At 47.5% G+C, this 21524-nt stretch overlaps 2 protein-coding genes across 5 annotated transcripts in view; both read left to right on the top strand.

Moving 5' to 3' along the window:
• LOC310711100 (uncharacterized protein) overlaps positions 1-11461 on the top strand; it is a 41009-nt gene extending 29548 nt beyond the window's left edge. The window contains exons 13-18 of the mRNA XM_083512573.1: positions 979-1221; positions 2832-3115; positions 4661-4873; positions 5301-5403; positions 5671-5864; positions 10811-11461. Coding sequence (XP_083368699.1) covers positions 979-1221; positions 2832-3115; positions 4661-4873; positions 5301-5403; positions 5671-5864; positions 10811-11110 — 1337 coding nt within the window. The 3' untranslated portion in view covers positions 11111-11461. The remainder of the gene's footprint in view (positions 1-978; positions 1222-2831; positions 3116-4660; positions 4874-5300; positions 5404-5670; positions 5865-10810) is intronic.
• A 4288-nt stretch (positions 11462-15749) lies between these two features.
• LOC310712455 (guanylate-binding protein 1-like) overlaps positions 15750-21524 on the top strand; it is a 28355-nt gene continuing 22580 nt past the window's right edge. The window contains exons 1-3 of one of the 4 annotated variants that reach the window (XM_083515527.1): positions 15750-15996; positions 16869-17083; positions 18114-18241. In XM_083515527.1, coding sequence (XP_083371653.1) covers positions 16888-17083; positions 18114-18241 — 324 coding nt within the window. In that variant the 5' untranslated portion in view covers positions 15750-15996; positions 16869-16887. Of the gene's footprint in view, positions 16270-16868; positions 17263-17582; positions 18242-21524 lie in introns of those variants that run through there. The other 3 variants (XM_083515528.1, XM_083515529.1, XM_083515530.1) reach the window with 3 other exon arrangements.

Here is a 21524-nt window from a genome sequence, read left to right as displayed (position 1 = left end):
GTTTTTCTTTGTTCTGTTCAACGCTAAATAAACTGTAAATATGCTCTTCTGCGGTGCAAGCTTTCTGGCTGTTTTATCTGCTGATAATCAGTGTGCACAAGCCTGGAATGTGGCAGAGGCTTCGTGTCGCTAACTGCTGGATCTGCCTGTCTACGGGAGATCGATGGACGTCCGGCAGCCGGCTTGGGGCCATGATGGACAATATCTCCCCGGCAGTTTCCCAACATATATCCCACCGGGTCCTGAGGCACATGTCTCTGGCTGCAGACTGCATTAGTAATAACTCTTCAAGCTAATCCTCAGTTGTGTTCCCAGGGAGGTTTACAAACGCCCTACAACAATTACAATGCCAATACCCAAACTGTAAAAGCTAAAAGCCACAAAATTGTGAAAATCCTCATAGCACCAGGTTAGTTGCTTGTACAGTTGGACTGGGCTCCCTGAAACTCCTATGGCATAGGAGTCTTACCCGCTAATCTCAAATATACACATGTGAGCTGTAAGTGCGCTATGAAGAGGGAAATACACATACAGTGGTACCTCAGGTTACAGACGCTTCAGGTTATAGACTCCACTAACCCAGAAATAGTACCTCAGGTTAAGAACTTTGGTTCAGGATGAGAACAGAAATCGTGCTCCGGTGGCAGCGGGGAGGCCCCATTAGCTAAATTGGTGCTTCAGGTTAAGAACAGTTTCAGGTTACGTACGGACCTCCGGAACGAATTAAGTACTTAACCCGAGGTACCACTGTACTCAGAGCAAGGCCATAACATTGGAGTGCTGAAACAGAGAGCAATATCCTAACTCTGTTTACAGCAAGCCCTGGGACCTCAGGTGTCAGTCGAGTTGGCATGGAGAATTGAATGTTTACAGGGAACCAGGTGAGTTTGCTCCACCAGGGAGATGGTTGGCACATTTTCTGTGGAATTTGGCGATAGTAACAGATTGTCTCGTGTACTCACACTTCTTCTCCCCCAGGTAATAGTGAGCAAATCCAGAGGTGCAACATGCCTAGGTCATGTATCCGCAGATTCTTTCCTTCGCGGAAATGTTTCACGTTTGACCGCCCAGCTAGCAGGAAAAAGTTGTCTCGGCTGGAGGAACTGGAAGAAGATGATTTGGAGGAAGATTTCTTGGAGCCGGTGGCTCGTTTCTGCCAACACATCTGGGAGACATCTCGACCCAAGACAGTCCCGGGAGGCCAAGTTGTGACAGGGAGAAGTAAGGAACATTTTTAAAAGATTGCAGGCTGGGGTTGGTGGGTAGGGAACCATTCTGAGTAAAGTAATTAGTTTTACCCAGTGCCGTTCTAATAATACTAATAACTGGTCTCAATCTGGGAACCCCATGGATGGGGGGCTTTTTCCTCCAGAGCAGTTTGGGGGTGTAGGAAGCTGTCAGCTTAAGGTGAATGGTGTTACTCAGCTACCAGCCAAGAAGGGATCAGGTGACATCAGAAACCAATAGTGAGCCACCTGACTGTAGAAAATGCTTTAGTTTGCCTTGCTCTGCAGTTTGATAATTTCTTTGTTCATGTCCAGGCTGAGTTGTATGTAAACTGCTCACTTGATTGCCTGGTGAACATCATTAGCTAGAATTTATTTTGAAAACTATATACACAGAATAAAATACAGTAACGATTCTGTGATGGAACCCAAATTCTACTTTCAGAGAAATTTGCTTGCGCCATTTGTGCAGAAAGCAACATTGTATGCATTGTTTTAAACTCTTACATCATTTATTATGCTTCTGCAGCAAGCAAGGACTTGAACCCATGACATTTGGCTACTAAAAAGCCTGTTCACCCCCTCCCCCTTTTATTTATTGAGAATTGATAGACCCAAACACTTCCATGCCTATTTCTGCAGAGTTAATTCCCCATGGTGCCGCTAATATAGGGGCTTTGTTCTTTGTTTTGTTGATGTTTTATTTCTTGTATTCAATAAAATATTGGTTCTGAGCTGGGTTCTGAGCCCAGTTGTACTGTTTCGTACTTATCACAGTGTGGCCCCACGGCTGCAGGATACACACTGTGCTGACAATGAGTTATGGATTGGGCTGCTTCCAGTTTTGGCAAGAACCAGAAGTATGGAAGGCAATAATACATATGCAGCATAGAGGTAAAGGCAAAGGGACCCCTGACCATTAGGTCCAGCCGTGACCGACTCTGGGGTTGCGGCGCTCATCTCGCTTTAATGGCCAAGGGAGCTGGCGTACAGCTTCCTGGTCATGTGGCCAGCATGACTAAGCTGCTTCTGGTGAACCAGAGCAGCACACGGAAACACTGTTTACGTTCCCGCCGGAGCGGTACCTATTTATCTACTTGCACTTTGACGTGCTTTCGAACTGCTAGGTTGGCAGGAGCAGGGACCGAGCAATGGGAGCTCACCCCATCGTGGGGATTCGAACCACCGACCTTCTGATCTGCAAGTTCTAGGATCTGTGGTTTAACCCACAGCGCCACCCGCGTCCTGTAGCATAGAGAGGTAATAATAATTAGGAATGAGATGAGGGTGCAGGGCGGAGAATAGTAATCTCTGCTTTTTAAGCATTCCCAAGTGCTTCCTTCATATTTCAGGTTATTTTCTACAGGCATGAGGGCTACAATATTACTTTTAAAAACATGTCTTCTCAGCCTCTTGTTTTGTGCAGAATATCTATTTCTTTTCTTTTATGAGAACAGTGGATGATGTGTCCCCAGTTATAGTACAAACGTTTGAAAGATGTTTGACTCGGGATACATTTCCTTGGCGTACAAAAGTTAAGCGGGATGGGCATCCCTGTTCTGCCATTTCTGATTTGGTGACTTTGCCCAACTCTTCCCTCTTCAGTGCTTCAGAACCTGGTGAAGACCTACGTCAATGCTATCAACAGTGGGGATTTGCCCTGCTTGGAGAATGCCGTGCTGGCCCTGGCAGAGATCGAGAACGCAGCAGCTGTGTGTGATGCCATTTCCTGTTACGAAGAACGGATGGGGCAGCGGTTGAAGCTGCCAACGGGCTCCGTCAATGAGCTGCTGGCGGTGCACGCAGAATGTGAGAGGGAAGCCACTGGCATCTTCATGGCCCGTGCTTTTGGCGATGCGTTGGTAAAAAAATCACAAGAGAAGCTTGAGGTAAATCTGTTCTCTTTTTTTTAAAAAAAAAACACACACCTCTGCCAGCGTGGCATATCGGGGAGTCTCCTCTGCCTGAAGTTGTGTTGAACTGCTGCCAGTCAGTGCAGAAAGAGACATAGAATTGTACAGTTGGAAGGGGCCACGAGGGTCCTCTAGTCCAACCTCTGCAATACAGGGATATTTTTACCCAACATGGGGCTCAACGTGGTTGCTTAACATGAGACAGGATTAAGAGTCTGATGCTCTACTGGCTGAGCTGCCCCAAGGATAAACCATACTGGTCTGACTCTGTACGAGGGAGCTTCCTGTGTTCCTACATATATGTTAATTGGCTGAAGGAAACGTTTAGAAGAAAATAAGATCTGGAAAAAATAAACAAAACTTAGCAGAATACAGTGGTACCTCAGGTTACAGATGCTTCAGGTTACAGACTCCGCTAACCCAAAAATAGTACCTCGGGTTAAGGACTTTGCTTCAGGATGAGAACAGAAATTGTGCGGTGGCAGCGGGAGGCCCCATTAGCTAAAGTGGTACCTCAGGTTCAGAACAATTTCAGGTTAAGAACGGACCTCCAGAACGAATTAAGTTCTTAACCTGAGGTACCACTGTAAACACTTACCTAGCGTAGCTCTGAGCATCACAGCTAGGAGGGCCTTCCAAAACTCGCACGGTTTTCTAAAAATCTCTCACTTCAGAATGGAGACAGCCTCTTGTTATCCAAAGGCAAAAAGGAACATAGAAAGGTGGCATAAAGCAGGCCAGTGTAAATTAAGCTGGTGTAAAATTATACACCAAACTCCATTGAGCTACTACTTGCCTAGCAATCTTAAGCCTGGCAGAGGTAGAACAAACCTTTAAAATAAGTGTTTGAACTGCACCATCCCCTTGGCCGTCTGAGTTTTCATTGGGTTTCCAGGTCATATGACTGAGCAGAATAGACTTAGGATCCCCCCCCCCCGGTCCTGCCCCCATCATGCCCCTTAAATGCCCTCTTTTCAGGCTTTAGGCCAGCTCGAGATGTGAGTCATGGCTGAACCGGGATCAGGGGGATACTCTGGAGTATCCCCGACTGAACCAAGCATGAGGGAGCGAAGCCAGCATAGCTTGCTTGTGTGGGGAACTTCCTGGCTCAGCCAGAGATCCGCTGGATCCTAGCCCGTTCATCGTGGAGCATCTTGCTGTAGGATTGCTCGCTTAGTTACCTGTGAAAGACACATTCTCCAGATGAAATGGAAGACAAACACATATCCCAGAAGACTGGTAGGATTGCAATTTGATTGGGTACGCACTTAGTTTTTAACTTTAGGAAAGGTGGAGCCAAACAATTTAAACTGGCCTACATTTTAGAAATGCAGCCGTTCTAGATCATTGGTGTCGTAGCCAGTTCCCACGATTTTTGGTGGGAGTGGGGACAGCTAAGTCAATTGAAATTTGTACTGCAGTTTTGATATGGCCTTGTCAGTAAGTCTTTCCACTGAAGAGGAAAAGCTTTTTCATCGTTATTAACAGATCATCTTTCTGCCAATTTTCTGACTCTTGTAGCAAGAGCTGAAGCAGAAAAAGGAAGAGTTCTGCAGGAAGAATGAGCAGGCATCTTTTGACCGCTGCTTTGCCGTGCTGACAGATCTTTCCCAGGAGCTAGAAGATGAGCTCCGGATGGGAATTTATTCTGTGCCTGGTGGCTACCAGCGTTATCTGAAGAAACGGGACGAAATAGAGAAGAAATACCACTTGGTACCTGAAAAAGGAATTCAGGTAGGGCAGGAAGCCAGCATTTCTGTGATATCCAAAGAATGAGCATTCTTATACTGACTGAGGACAGATCCAAACTTTAGACCTGGAGTGCAATACTGTGAATATTTTCTTGGGAGAAAGCCCCACTGAATTCAATAGGGCTTGATTCAAAGTGAATTAGTTTGTTTGTCTACTTACCAAAATGAATAAACTCTGTTCAATGAAAAATATATTAAATTGGTTTACATAAAATAGTTTAAAAGACCTTTGACTTGTAGGCTATGTGAGAAGGATTAGGGACCACTATTATCAATTTCTCAGCGCCTCATTAAGATACAATTATTAATTTACTATACACCAATTTTTGCCCTTAATCACAATATATAATCTCGTCTGTCCCCCCATTATAGTGTAAAATGAATAACTTTTGCTCTCAATGTGTTATCAGGCAGACAAAGCTCTTGAAGAATTCCTGAAATCCAAGCAGACGGTGGCAAACTCTCTCCTTCAGATGGACCACGCCCTGACCGACAAAGAGAAGGAAATTGAAGGTGCATATCTAAGGCAATGAGTATATGTTATAAATCATATGTATTAGAAAGTAAACGTCCTGGCCTTCTCTGGCTGGGCTCTGAGTTCCCAGGGAAGGGTTACAGTTGTGGTACCTTTTTGCAGAATGGCATAGCGACAGATGTAGTATTCTCATCTTCAGGCAAGGAGAGAACATTGAACAGAACACAGGGTGAAGGGGAGATAGCGGCGGGGGATGGCAGCCCCCTCAGTATTCATGTTGTCTCTTTTCCTTCGCTGGCCCCCAGCCCAGCGCGCTCAGGCCGAAGCAGCCCAGCTGCAGCAGAAGCTGTTGGAGCAGGAGAAGGCCAGACTGAAGCAAATGATGGAGGATGAGAAGCGAAGCCATGATGAACAGCTCTGGCTGTTGAAGGAGAAGATGGAGAAAGAGAAGAAGTTGATGGAAGAGGAAACAGAAAAGATGATATGGCATAAACTCAAGGTAAAGAGAGCGGAGTCAGATGCAGACTGACCCACTGGAAGATTCAATATTTAGGCCAGGGGTGGGGAGTCTGTGGTCCTCCAGATGTGGCTGGAGCCAACTCTCTCCTTTCCCAGTCAGTATGGCCAGTGCTCATGGACCAGAAAAATCTGGAGGGTCCCATTTCCCCTGCTCCTGCTTTCTTTTTAGGATGATGCATAGAAGCCGAATTCTTCCTCCATTCAAGGCCAGATCTAGTTAACAGATAGCCTCCTTTACCCTTCTAAATGTCTCAACATAAACTATACATTCCCGGATATGCCATCACCCTCTTTATACAGGCCACATAACCCTATGTCTTTCAAGCAAAATCAAGAACAAATTACCGTATTTTTCGCTCTATAACACGCACCAGACCATAACACGCACGTAGTTTTTAGAGGAGGAAAACAAGAAAAAAATAATATTCTAAACGAAATAGTGGATATATGATTTTTGTGGTTCATGCTGTGGCCACAGACATGTGATCTGACAGTGAGTTTGGAGTAGCCCAATGCAAAAATCCTGAGGATCCATGTGGATGCATGCTTTGTAACCACGGAGGAGGGAAGGAAGAGGAACCATGGATCCTCTGCTCACGACTGCAGCAGATCCCCCCGCCACCCGCAGGCATTCACTCCATAACACGCACAGGCATTTCCCCTTACTTTCTAGGAGGAAAAAAGTGAGTGTTATGGTGCAAAAAATACAGCATTTAATGCTTTAAAGGTGATTGCCGTCACCTTGATTTGTGCCTGGAAAATCCCTAACTAGAGAACCTGCTTTAAAATGGGCATAATATGCTCTTACAGGCAAGAAAGCTGCACTGTCTGGGAGCTTTTCAGTGACTCACTGTGGCTTGGTAAAACCTAGGTTCCATATATTCAATAGACGTTAGCTGGCGTTTCTACAGTACTTTTCCTGAGTGTTCAAACAACTTCTTATACAATTCCTTTGTTCTCTTTATAACAACCCCTTCAGGTGGGTCAGGATCTAATTTTGCCCATACAGTATAGGATGGAATAGTCCGCATAGTACCCTCCAAATGTTAGTGGCCTCCAGCTCCCATCGGCCTCAGCCAGTGGTCATGGATGATGAGAGTCCATTAATATTTGTAGCGTTGACTGTATCTCTTATCGGTGAAGGTATGGGTCCAGCTGGGATTGAGAGATATTGGCTTGCCTGAGGACACAGAGCAGGACTGAGCTGAATTTTGTTTGTTGCGCACAGCCAAGCTTCTGTTGCTGTTAACCACGTCATTTTTGCACATATCCCTATATGCTCAAAATAAAAAAGCAGGCCTAGTTTGGAGACAGTTGGTTTTATGGGAGGCCATTTGGCAACACAGTGGGAAATGCATTGGTTGGCTACGAAAACGCAACTGCCACACAAAGTGGTCCAGGTCTGGCTTGATCCCATCCCTGTTCATAGATGCTGACCCATTTCTTATCCATCCATCAACTAAACTGTCTCTGTGTGTGTTATGTAGTGTAGTTTCACCCTGGGCCAACAGGGGGATACTGTATATAGTTTTCACTCAGGTCTGTAGATAGTTTTCACTCAGGTCCGCGGCAGTTATTTTAGGCGGGAACTCTGAGCTGTTGTGGTTACAATGTTGTCAGCCGGCTGCCTATAAATACAGGCCGGCTGAGCTGTTCGCAGTCAGTTCTATACCAGCTTACCATAATAAAGAGCTACTTGAAGAAATCGCTGTGCCGGCTGCTATGTCAACCCACGACTTAACACTGGCGACGAGGATGGGATTGATGGACATCAGAGCACAGCCAGATGCGGCCAGCCTCTGAACTGAGCTGAATCACTGAGCTGAATCACAGAGCGAAATCACTGAGCGAAATCACTGGGCAGAACCAATTCAGAGCTGACTTTTCTGGCCAGAGCACTGTGTTCCATCCATCGCCCTTCACGCCGGCATCGGAATCATGGCTTCATTTGTGCCTCTACCGCCGTTTGCGCCAGCCTCTGAATCATGGGACTCCTACCTCGCTCGGTTCGACTGCTACCTCCAAGCCAACGAGCTGACAGCAGTATCAAAGGATCGGAAGCGGGGCCTATTCCTCAGCCTCTGTGGGCCTGAGGTGTTTGAGACGGCCCGAGCGTTGGTTGCGCCTGAAGCAGTCCAGGCAACACCATGGGACACGATCCAAGAGAAGCTCCGCAACCACTACGCACCAAAGCCGTCCAAGATTGCTGCCCGCCATGCGTTCTACCACCGGAACCAGGCAGAGGGGGAGTCAATCAACAACTACACCACCGCCCTGCGACAGGCTGCAATGCACTGTGAGTTCCGAGACTTAGACGATGCCCTGATGGATCGAATCGTCTGCGGGGTCCAGGACATCCATCTGCAACGGCGCCTCCTAGCCAAGCCAGACCTCACGCTACAGAAAGCCATTGAGGAGGCTGTGGCCTCAGAAGCTGCTGAACGCTCCGCCCAGGAGATCCGCAAGTCCAGCAGCCCGCGTCTTGCTAGGGAGCCAGTTCCGGTGCATCATGAAGAGGCCAGCAGTGAGGAGGCATCCTCCAGTGAAGACGATGACGTGCACCAGACAAAGCGGGAGCGCAGGAAGTTCCAACAGAAGTCCAAGGGCCAACCGGGATGTGCTGGCTGCGGAGGCAACCATTCCCGTGCCAAGTGTCGATTCAGAGACGCCATCTGTAGGAAGTGTTCCAGAAGGGGCCACATCACTAAGGTCTGCCGATCGGCTCCGTCTGACACCCCCCCTTCATCGACTCGCAAGTCCAAGTCTTCACTCCAGTCTGCCAAGGAAAGTTGTTTCGCTCTCACCAACTGCCGCTGCCCGTCTGGAACCACGATTGGCCAAACCGACTCGCCTACGCGACGCAAGCTGAACGTCACGGTGCTCATTGAAGGAGCTCCATGTGACATGGAGATCGACACCGGGTCTGCACTGTCCATCGTGTCATGGAGCACCATCAAAAGACTGGTACCCAGAGTGTCCAAAAGGCAACTCGACTCTCACCGCGTACACCTGCGAGACTACCAGGGAAACGACATTCCCGTGGTAGGCGTTGGCCGGTTCCGGATCGCCTTCAAGGATTTTTCGGGCCTGCTCCGGTTGGTGGTGGTCGAAGGTCAGCGGCCAAGCCTCCTAGGGCTAGACTGGTTTGATGCCCTCGGCCTGGAAGTCACCGGCATCAACTGCATCTCTAACGCAGAGACTGAGGGTCTGGTCAAAGACTTTGCCGAGGTTTTTGACGGCACCTTGGGCCAATATACAGGTACGCCCATCTCCTTTAGCCTTGATCCACAAGTCGCCCCCATCAAGCTAAAGCCACGCCGGGTTCCCTTTGCTCTCAAGGCTAAGGTGGACGAACAACTGGACAAACTGATCGCCCAAGGAGTTTTGGAGCCGGTTGACCACGCAAAGTGGGAAACCCCCATCGTCACGCCTGTCAAGCGTGCCAAGAGTCGAGGCCTGCACCACCGGCAGCTAAGGGACACACCAGGGAGACGCCAAAGACACCCTGGTCGAGGGTGCACATCGATCTGGCTGGCCCCTTTCACGGCCGGACCTTTATGTTAGTGGTGGACGCCTATTCCAAATGGCTGGAGGTCGCCCTGATGCCCACCACCACTACCGAAGCTGTCATCCGGGTGCTGCGAGGCCTGTTTGCAACGCATGGGTGTCCTGATGTCCTTGTCTCTGACAACGGACCGCAGTTCACGTCAGGCACGTTTGAGCGGTATCTTTTGGGACTGGGCATCCGCCATGCCCTAACGGCACCCTTTCATCCATCCAGCAACGGGCAAGCGGAAAGAATGGTGCGCTCGACAAAAGAGGCACTGGCGCGCCTGGACCGGGGAGACTGGCATGAGCGGGTCGCCGAATACTTGTTCGTGCAACACATCACCCCTCATGCGGCCACAGGGAGGAGTCCTGCTGAACTGCTTATGGGCCGCCGCCTCAGGTCACCGCTCGACCGGCTACACCCAGACTTTGCCGTGGCTGAACCCCCAGGCTGTGCCAACGCACCACGGTCATTTGTCCCAGGAAACCAGGTCTTTGCCCGGAATTATGTGGGGGACATCCCTTGGGTGCCAGCCACAGTAGTGGGAGTCACTGGACCTCGCTCGTACCAGGTGGCACTCGAAGACGGACGCTTGTGGCGACGGCACATAGACCAGCTTAGGCGCAGGGTTGGGGACTTGGACACTACCGAGGTGCCCCCAACTGCGCTTGCGGCTCCAGAAGAGTCACGTACAGATGGCGAGGCCCCACCTACACCTCCCTCGCAAACTGCCAGCGTGGAGCCGAACCAAGCCGTTTCAGAACAGACTCAGACCACTCCACTTGCGGAGGCTCCACCCACAGCAGCGGATCCAGGGGAGTTGGTTCCAACGCCACCTAGGGTCGCACCACAGCCTCAGCGAGAACTGTGTGGCCCTCCGGACTTGGCTACCAGTCCCCGGCGGTCTGGCAGAGTTTCCAAGCGCCCAACTTATTTAAAGGACTATGTTGTTGGACAGGTATCACTGTTGGTCTAAGTATGGGAAATGTAACCGATATGCTTTTGTGCTTAATTGAACCATTACGCGTAGTGCTGTATATAAGGAAACCATTACGATTGTAACTAACGCCTTATCTCGGTGGGGAGGGGTGTTATGTAGTGTAGTTTCACCCTGGGCCAACAGGGGGATACTGTATATAGTTTTCACTCAGGTCTGTAGATAGTTTTCACTCAGGTCCGCGGCAGTTATTTTAGGCGGGAACTCTGAGCTGTTGTGGTTACAATGTTGTCAGCCGGCTGCCTATAAATACAGGCCGGCTGAGCTGTTCGCAGGGAGTTCTATTCCAGCTTACCATAATAAAGAGCTACTTGAAGAAATCTCTGTGCCGGCTGCTATGTCAACCCACGACTTAACAGTGTGCTTCTCAACTTTCCAGGAACAAGAGGAACTGCTGAAGGAAGGATTTCAGCAGAGGGCCAATGGGATGGAAGATGAAATCCAACGTCTCAAAGAAGAAAATAATAACTCCAAGGCGGCCCTTATTCTGTCTGCTATAGAAAAAGGGGGGGCAGCTGTATCATCTATAGCAGCACAGCTTTTGCACTACCAGGTGCACCGTATCATGTTTTCCAGTGCTCTAAATCAACAAAAGAGTGAAAGTGCACCACAGAGTGTAGGAAGCACACCAAGGAGTAAAAACCCACTGTTGCAAAATGAGAGTCAGACAGACAAGTAGAAGGTGTCAAGCAAGTAACTCTGCCAGGTGAAAAACCTGGGAGCTCTTCTTTTATTGAATGTTAACAAGCATTGCAATGGGTGTGCTAGTTGCTGATTGGTTGTTACGAAGACAAAGAAACTCATTTCTTATTGGGTAGTATAGTTACAAGGAGGGATTAAATAAGTATGTTAATCTTCAATACATCAAAGGGTAAGAAAGAACTTGAGCTCAGACACTTATGACAACTCCTTATCAAATTAAAACTAGAGATTGATTATAGCATGACTTAAAGCAATTACTAATTATTTAGCATAACATAAAGAATATAATTGGGAGCGAATAAACATCAACTTTTTGACCTGTGCACAATGAGGAGAGATCTTTGGTATGTGGCCTTGGTACGTTACACACTTAGTAGCAAGAAGAGAAATTATTAGCAAGAGAGGAGATTATAAATGAGATTTCCCAGAATGCAATAGGAAGAAGAAGAAGCAAGGCTTCCCATGATAAAATCACATGCCTGTCTGGGAAGAGTGGGGGAGCAGAAGGCGGCCTTATCTCTTCCGCTGTATGTACTGTTTTAAGGAGTCATTTGGCGCCTAGCTTATATATCTGAGTTTCTAACTGGCTAGAGAACTAAGTGAATAGTTGTGTCCAACTTGTTTTCTTATATGCTATTTCTTTTCAGGCATACAAAACTGTATAGAAAATAAATAAATGAAATAAATGGCCTGGTCTTTGCCTATAGCCTTATGATTTTATGCCTCTTCCAGCAAATCTTGCAGCCAAGCTGGTGCCAAACACATTGCTCTGCTTTCCTTTGGACCACATCAGTGAGGCTGACAAGCAGGCTCTTGTCGGCTGGGCAGCCCAGGACCTCCATACACACTGCCCAGGGTTGCATCGTGGAGAGGTCACTTCAGTGTTGCTAATGTAGCAAAAACAACACGGGAGGCAGCAGCTAAGTTACCGGTCTCTGCAGCCACAACCAGTGCTGTGATTTTCCAGCGGGTTGGCTTCCCCCCCCGGAGGTGCACTCCATTGTCTCTTGAGACAGATGCCAACAAATGGCACATGCAGGGGAAATACCAGAGGACAGGCAAGAAAACTGGGCAAAAGCGGGGAATTAGGCAAAACCACAGAGTACTAAAAAAAAAGCCTGGCTGTCACTCACTGTCTACTGTTCAGGGATTAATGGGAAGTTTTTTTCACTGTATGAAATGTGAAACTTGATCACTGATAATCAGGCATTTGAGACTGTACAAGTAGATGACTGGCCCAGCCCTGTCAATAGGCGGAGTGACACGGGTGCCTCCGTAGGTGGGTGGTGAGGAAGAGAAGGGAAAACAGCAGCAGTGGTGGACCTTGGGCTCTCAAATTCCAGCAGAGCCCTGTGGAAAGCCAAAATTTGGTTCCCGCTGCGTCTTGGGACTCCATTCTAAATAATAGTTGTGGCGTCCTCTGCGGTGCTTCCAAAGCTCTGCACCCAGGGCGACTGAACTGGTCGTGCTCTCCTAAATGTGCCTCTGGCAGCAGCCTACCCAGCCATTCTGACTGAGGTCCCCCTGCTGCCACTAGTTCCTCCTTTAGGATGACAAAAATGAATGTGTCCCTCAATTTGCCCTGAGACCTCCAAGCTTCCCTGCTGCCTTCATGTGTGGTGGAGGATGCTGCCCTGTTACAGCATTGAAATAATAGCTGCCAGTCTGGTCAGCTACTTTATGTGGACTGTGCCTCAGGTGGCAAAATGTCTTGGGCAAGCCCTGGGAGCAGCCGGTTCATTAGACTTCTAGCCTTCCATTTTGCTTTATCCTGTGTCAAAAGTTACCTTTCCTCTCTCAACTGTACTATTTCCTCAGTGTGGTGTGAGCTCCTGAAAAGCACCCGAAAGAATCCTCTTAATCCTGGAGAAGAGTGACTATTGGGGTGCCACAGGGTTCTGTCTTGGGCCTGGTCTTATTCAACATCTTTATCAACGACTTGGATGATGGACTCAAGGGCATCCTGATCAAATTTGCAGAAGACACCAAACTGGGAGGGGTGGCTAACACCCCAGAGGACAGGATCACACTTCAAAATGACCTTGACAGATTAGAGAACTGGGCCAAAACAAACAAGATGAACTTTAACAGGGAGAAATGTAAAGTATTGCACTTGGGCAAAAAAAATGAGAGGCACAAATACAAGATGGGGGACACCTGGCTTGAGAGCAGTACATGTGATAAAGATCTAGGAGTCTTGGTTGACCACAAACTTGACATGAACCAACAGTGTGACGCGGCAGCTAAAAAAGCCAATGCAATTCTGGGCTGCATCAATAGGAGTATAGCATCTAGATCAAGGGAAGTAATAGTGCCACTGTATTCTGCTCTGGTCAGACCTCACCTGGAGTACTGTGTCCAGTTCTGGGCACCACAATTCAAGAAGGACACTGACAAACTGGAACGTGTCCAGAGGAGGGCAACCAAAAAGGCCAAAGGCCTGGAAACGATGCCTTATGAGGAACGGCTAAGGGAGCTGGGCATGTTTAGCCTGGAGAAGAGGAGGTTAAGGGGTGATATGATAGCCATGTTCAAATATATAAAAGGATGTCATATAGAGGAGGGAGAAAGGTTGTTTTCTGCTGCTCCAGAGAAGTGGACACAGAGCAATGGATCCAAACTACAAGAAAGAAGATTCCACCTAGAAGAAGAAGAAGAGTTTGGATTTGATATCCCGCCTTTCACTCCCCTTCAGGAGTCTCAAAGCGGCTAACAATCTCCTTTTCCCTTCCTCCCCCACAACAAACACTCTGTGAGGTGAGTGAGGCCGAGAGACTTCACAGAAGTGTGACTGGCCCAAGGTCACCCAGCAGCTGCATGTGGAGGAGCGGAGACACGAACCCGGTTTCCCAGATTACGTGACTACCGCTCTTAACCACTACACCACACTGGCTAAACATTAGGAAGAACTTCCTGACAGTAAGAGCTGTTTGACAGTGGAATTTGCTGCCAAGGAGTGTGGTGGAGTCTCCCTCTTTGGAGGTCTTTAAGCAGAGGCTTGACAATCATATGTCAGGAGTGCTCTGATGGTGTTTCCTGCTTGGCAGGGGGTTGGACTCGATGGCCCTTGTGGTCTGTTCCAATTCTATGATTCTATGAATCTTGGGAACTGTAGCATGCCCACACAGAGCTGCAATTTCCAACACCTTTAACAAACTACAGTTCCCAGCATTTTTTGTGGGGAGAGAGTTTTGTGACACCCCCAAATCAGCTGACAATAAATCATAAAGCCAATGCCATGTCTGTGAATAGTTGAAAGGCAGATTTTTACAACTTTTGAACCATCTTTCTTTCCTCAGTTTGGAGTTTTAAGTGCTAATGTGAAAGTTAGTGCCCCAGAAGGGTGTGGACCATGGGTAGGCAAACTAAGGCCCAGGGGCCAGATCCGGCCCAATCGCCTTCTAAATCCGGCCCGTGGACATTCCGGGAATCAGCAGGTTTTCACATGAGTAGTGTGTGTCCTTTTATTTAAAATGCATCTCTGGGTTATTTGTGGGGCATAGGAATTCGTTCATTATGTTTTAACCAAAATATAGTCCAGCCCCCCACAAGGTCTGAGGGACACTGAACCGGCCCCCTGCTGAAAAAGTTTGCTGACCCCTGGTGTGGACGCTATTTTTCTTTTGCCTTCCCCTGTGTCAAAGTTATTTACCCAGCTCTCAACAGTATTGGTTTTTTCCCCAGTGTGGTGTGTGGGCCCTTCAAAAAGCACATCCTCCCACTCCAAAGAATCCTGGGGGCTGTAGTGGAGCCCTCACAGAGCTACAATCCCCAGCACCTTGAAGAAACTACAGTTCCCAGGATTCCTTGGGGAGTGAGTAAGACCTGCTTTGAAAGTGCTTTGAAGGCATTGTGTGTAAATTAAAGGTAAATGGACCCCTGACCATTAGGTCCAGTCGTGACCGACTCTGGGGTTGCGGCTCTCATCTTGCTTTATTGGCCGAGGGAGCTGGTGTTTGTCCACAGACAGCTTCCGGGTCATGTGGCCAGCATGACTAAGCCGCTTCTGGCAAACCAGAGCAGCACACAGAAATGCCTTACCTTCCCGCTGGAGCGGTTCCTATTTATCTACTTGCAATTTGTGCCTTTGAACTGCTAGGTTGGCAGGGGCTGGGACCGAACAACGGGAGCTCACTCCGTCGCGGGGATTCGAACCGCCAACCTTATGATCGGCAAGTCCTAGGCTCTGTGGTTAACCCACAGCGCCACCCGCGTCCCCAGCGCCATCTGCGTCCCTGTAGCAGCCTGTATAATGCAAATAGGACGAAGGAAGGTCTAGTTGGGAGAGGACTCCCCCCCCCCCAAATCCTAGTACCGTAGTTGCCGCTGCCAGCCAGTGTAGGTAATACGGAACCAGATCGGTCTGACTCGGTACACGGCAGCAACCTCCTTAACGCACCATCTCTGCCACTTAAGAGGCGCACGGCCCCCTGTCAGGGCTGCTTTAGTTGAGACTGCGGCATTGCAGGGGGGTTGGGCTAGATGACCCGCGGGATCCCTTCCACGTCTGCAATTCTACGATCCCAAGAAAAGCATGCAACTGCGGGAAAGCTGAATTCACGGTATCGCTTGCCTTTCCGAGAAAAGGGCAGCCGGCGAGCTTTCGCTTTCACTTTTTGGCAACGGGAAGCCAGTTTTTCGGGGAAGGGTGACCCGGGTAGTGGGTGCAATTTCTGAACCTTTTTCCTGCCCCGCAACCGAGACAAGAGGCGGAGCTTGGGGGATCGCTCCCTCTCTGAAGACCCAAGGCAAGCGGAGAGCGCTTTGCAAACCGCCCGGGAAAACTTCGAGCTGGGGGAGAAGGAAAAAAAAAAGCGAAACATTGTAGCTTTGGTTTCCTCGCCGCTCCTCTCTTTTTGCGAGGTAAACGCGGCGCTGGCATGTGGGCGGGAGCCAAAGCTGGCGAGGCTGGGAATCCGCGCGGGGTAGTGGTTGGCAAGGGAAGGGTTAAGCATTTCCTCCCTCCGCCCCAAATCGCCCCAGGCCTTTTCAATGGAGCCTGCGGAAGGGGGCTGGACGCCCGCGCGGCGCCTGCAAGAACTTTGCTCCCTTTCGCTAATATTAATGCTAACACATATCTCTTGCAACGCCCCCATCCCAGTAACTGCCACTGTGTCCTGCGGTGCTTACTTTCAGGTAAGCGTATGGGGTTCAGTTTCCGAGCTCTGAATAAACTTTCATCGAGTTTATGTTTCAGGTTTCATTCACTAGAAAGTAGTTATAAGCTGATAAACTTATATTAAGAATATCTTTTTAAAGTGGTGCTGCACTGTTGATTTGCCAGTATGATTCACAAATTGAACTGATTGCGGGGTGGAAGGAATCGGGGCTCCCACTATTGTAGATAAACTTTACTTTTAAAGGAAGTTTTGTGTTGTTATTTAGAGAGGTAGTTAGAGAGGTACTGAGATATTTCTGTCAGCTTCTGGGGCTTGAGCCAGGAACACCCTTGTTGACTGCGGCTCACCTAGCAACCTCCTGCCATTGGCTTTGTGTTCTCAGGCCTTAGTTCTTCAGGAAGAGAGCTAATGGCACACACCCTTGAGACAAACAACAATGGCAGCCTGGTGTCAGCAGCAACTTGGCCAGCTCCTGCCCTGCCCTCGGAGGTACCAAGGCAAGAGGTTCTTTGGAGGCCTCCTGCTGCATCAGGGCTCCCTCTGCTGTGCCAGCCAGGGTCAGTGGCGGCGGCAGTAGGCTGTGGCATAATGAGCGCCTCTGTTTTCCTTTTGCAGACCCATCTTCTCTTGCACGATGGCCCCAGGGCAGGTCCACATGGCGGCTCCTGTTTGCCTAATTGAGAACATGCCGGATGGGAAGCTGGTGGTGAACCGGGAGGCTGCAGAGGTGCTTGCCAGGATCCGCCAGCCGGTGGTGGTGGTGGCCATTGTGGGGTTGTACCGCACTGGCAAGTCCTATCTCATGAACAGGCTTGCCGGCAAGAGAAAAGGTGACTGGCTTCATGAATATTCCCTGTTACTCAAGGGAAGGGCTGGAGTCCAGTAGCTTCACATGAGGAGCAAGGCAGTGGAGTCTGGTGTGTCTGGAACGGGGTATCAGAGCCCCTGGGTGTTCTGCCTAGCCTGGGGAGAAGCATGGAGGAAGAGGAGTAAATTAATATTTACAGTGGTGCCTCGCAAGACGAAAAGAATCCGTTCTGTGATTCTCTTCGTCTAGCGGTTTTTTCGTCTTGCGAAGCAAGCCCATTGAAGGATTAGCGGTTTAGCGCTATTAGCGGCTTTTAGCGGCTTATCTGCTGATCGGATCAGCTGATAAGCGGCTTAGCGGCTTAGAAAAAGGGGGGGAGGGAAAAAAACCAGCAGGAACTCGCAAGACATTGTCGTCTTGCGAAGCAAGCCCATAGGAAATTCGCTTTGCGAAGCACCTCCAAAACGGAAAACTCTTTCGTCTTGTGAGTTTTCCGTCTTGCGAGGCACCACTGTATATAGAACCAGAGTGGATGGGAAGGACTTTGGGGCAGAGGTCCCCACTGAGCAGGAAGCTACCTTAATATGACAGCTAACCCACGTTGCCATCTTAAGGGGTATCCTAGGACTATTACCTAACTGCCCCACTGAAGAAACATCAGCACAAGTGGCACTTTGCAGACTCCCTGGCACCAAAACGATAGGCCCCTCCTGTGAGTATATTGCAATATATATTTCAACAAGAGAGCACAGTTCAATAAGAAGGAGAATCAATGTGAACAATGGACTCAATAGGTCCTGGTTTCTCCTCAAAGTCCTGTGAGGTGTCTTGAGGATGTCTGGAACCCTGTGGCAGCTGGGCCTTGAGCCAAAGAGAGTTTGTCATCTGATCCTAGGTATCTTTACTCAGAAGTAAGTTCCACAGAGTTTAGAAACTCTGTGCAGGATCAAAGCCTTCAACCTTGGCACTCCTTGTTTTCTAGAGTGGTTGGGGCAACCCAGTCAGATGGGTGGCATAATAATGGTGATGATGATGATCTGCTCCTCCCACAGGTTTCTGTCTGGGTACCACAGTGGAGGCGCTCACCAAGGGCATCTGGATGTGGTGTCTTCCGCATCCCTACAGGGCAGACCTCTCACTGGTGTTACTGGACACAGAAGGATTGGGTGATGTGCAGAAGGTGAGCTGGGGGAGTTGGCAACTCAGGTGGGGGCCGCAGAAGCCCAACACATTCAAAAAAGCCCTGTGACAAAATGCCCTGGCCAAATATTGATAGGGGTGGCCGATACTTATGCCAGTTATATCCCCGTGTTACACATGTTCCTGTAACCCAGAATTTGTTAGTAGGTTAAAAGCAAGGGTAGATATAGCTGGCTGTTTCTGCCCCCCCAAGTTGTCCCCACCCCAAACATGCCATTTTAAAAGATGGCCGCACCCACTTTTATAATTTGGCCACACCTACTTTGACATGTGACTTCCAGAAAGTTGGCCATACGCCAAGGTGGCGGCCCTTGGGGGAAAGTGAAGAAAGTTAGCCTCTTTTGCTGGAGGGGCCAACATTTGTTGCGAAACTAAAGGGTTCTTGGTGCAGGTATTGGTGGTTTGCAAATGGGGCAGGAATCATGTTTACCAGAGTGACAATTCATTGACACAAGGTGCAGCTCTGAAAAACATTTTAAGTACACAGAAAATGCTGCCACTCAAGGAAGTTTACAATGAACTATAATGCTTCACTGAAGAATGAGAGTTCTCGATGAAGGCATGATATTTTAATATGCCAGTGGGGTCATGTTTAATAATGCCCTATAGGTGTTTTATATTTATAGTTTTCCTGGGACACATTAGACAGCAAAAATGATATTGAAACATTTAATGTTTTGGATCAACAAAGGTTTCAGTTTCAGGCTTGTTTCCAGCAATAACTGCTCTGGGTGTGTCAGGGCACATTTTCCATTTGCCAGAGTTGTGCCACACAAGGTAATTAGTCATCACAAACACAAACAGTGATTCTGCAATCAACTGTGTGGGCTGTGTTTGCTTCGTCTTGAAATGATAAAAAATCCCCCTGAAACTCGTGGCCTTAATGATAAGCAGTCTTGCATTTATTTGCTCATTTTGCAAGCTGCACGCAGGTTTTTTGGTCTCTGCACCACCTAAATGGCAAATGCTGCTTCTTCCATGGTGTGTGTGTGATTGAGAGGTAAGAAGAACAAGAGTGTGTTGGCTTTTTTGCAGTATGGTAGCGCTGCAGAGAGCTTGCTGGGGTGACCATGCATTAAAAAGAAAGGACTCAAAAATAACTTAAAGAAGGTTTTAATAAGAAAAACAAAAACTCCATTAACACTAAATACATCAACAAACCAGACCCAACCACCAACCCATCCCCCAGGGTAATGGGAGAGCTAGGTGCTGCTCCTTATATACTCTACCCAAATGCTGGCACGCCTTAATCAAATACAACTCAGCAGCACCTGCTATGTTTCACAGCTGTAAAGCTGGGTCTCGTTATCTTGCTCTGGCCCTTGCTCCGGCCCCTTAAAGACATACACATGGAGTGGAACAATGATGAACCTTTACATTTAAAGAAACCATTCAACATTTCCCCTGCGGTTCATCATTGTGGAACAAAAACATAAAGCATACTTTGTACATGTTTTTCATGTGTAACCTTTGGAAGTGCTTTAGTAAAAATGTCTGCAATTTGATTGTCACCTGGAACATATTTAAATACAACCATTTCATCAGCAATTAGTTTCTTTACAAATTCTAAACGTAATCTTAAGACTCTAGTGCGCTGCGTATTGGTCTCTGAACACAGGATAGCAAGTCCACTCTGGGAATCAAGGTAAACTCTTACTGGTAGTGTTACTTGCATCTGTAGGTCTGCAAATACTTGCAGATACCATTCTACATCACGAGTGGCCTGAACACATGCACATAATTCACTCTCTGTTGTGGAGAGACAAATAATGGTTTGTGTCTGGGACTTCCATTCAAATGGACAACCGTTATAACAAAACACCATACCAGACACACCCCTGCAATTATTTTGTTCCACTGCATGAGATGCATCGCAGAAAATTTCAAAACCTTTATCAATACTGGATGTAAACTGCAACCTATAATGTTTGGTATGTTTAAGGTACATTACCACTCTCTTAAGAGCAGAGAAACATTGTGTAGTGGGCTTTTCCACAAATTTTGCCAGAAAGTGAAAAGCATAAGTTATATCTGGTCTTGAGATTCTTTGAATGAAATTTAGCTTGCCTATAGCAGAACGATACAAAGTTTTGTTAGGAAATGGCTTATCTTCACCTGTAAAGGTGAAACCACACACCATAGGTGTTTCCTTCCCATTTGCATTTTCTAAACGTAGCATTTCAACTAGATCATCAATTTTTGCAGTTTGATGAACCAGAAAAGATCCATTTTTGCCTTTCTCAATTTGCATGGATAAGTAGTTTTTAGCTATGCCTAATTCCACCACATCAAACTTCTTCTGTAACTGTGAAACTACCTGTTCATATTCCTGTTTAGTTTTTGTAGAAATTAATACGTCATCTACATACACACATATTTTTGTTACAGAGTTTGCCCTTTCCTTTATAAACACACAATTGTCTGCCTTTCCTTGTGAAAAACCAATATCTAGCAATTCTTTTGCTAAAGTTTGGTGCCAATTCCTTCCACTTTGGTGCAGACCATAAAGGGATTTATTTAATTTGCATACCAAACCTTCAGCAGCGTCTATGCCTTCAGGGACACGCATAAAAATTTGTTCTTTTAAATCTGCAAACAAATATGCAGTTTTTATATCTAGGTGATAAACAGAATGTCCACGTTGTGATGCATCTTTTAACAAAAGCTTAACTGTTTCATATTTTACACTTGGCGAATAGCACAAATCATAATCTTCGCCTGGAATTTGTTGAAAACCTCTAGCAACTAGTCTTGCCTTGTACCTTACAACTTCATTTTTGTCATTCATTTTAACTCTATAAACCCATTTTGAATCAATAAGTCTCATATCTGGGGTTTGTGGTACAAGAGACCAAGTGTTATGCTCTTTTAAAGAAGCTATCTCAGAGTTCATAGCTTTATACCAATTTACAGCTTGGTGCATAGGTAAATTCTGAACATCATTGTAGCTTTTTGGCTCAAAAACCACCTTATTGGCATACATAGTATTAAAATGTTCATCTGCAAAACGTTGTGGCTTCTGCCTCTTTCTGTCTGAACGTCTCAGTCCGGAAGGAGAGTCAGACTCCTCAGACTTAATGGGACTAAGTGAACCACTAGTTTCAGGTTGTAAAACATCATTGTCAGACTGAAGAGGTGCCTGTAGGCTAAGCTCACGGTCAGAAAACTCAAGAGAATCAAACCTCCCCTCAGGTGCTTGTGGCTTTAAATCATCAAACAAATTATCAGATTCAACAGGCTTTTTGTCTTTTTCTATTAATTCA

The sequence above is a fragment of the Podarcis liolepis genome, assembly GCF_965112155.1.
Source record: "Podarcis liolepis genome assembly, chromosome: 7".
Classification (NCBI taxonomy): Eukaryota; Metazoa; Chordata; class Lepidosauria; order Squamata; family Lacertidae; genus Podarcis; species Podarcis liolepis.
This window is presented reverse-complemented; position numbering and strand designations above follow the sequence as displayed.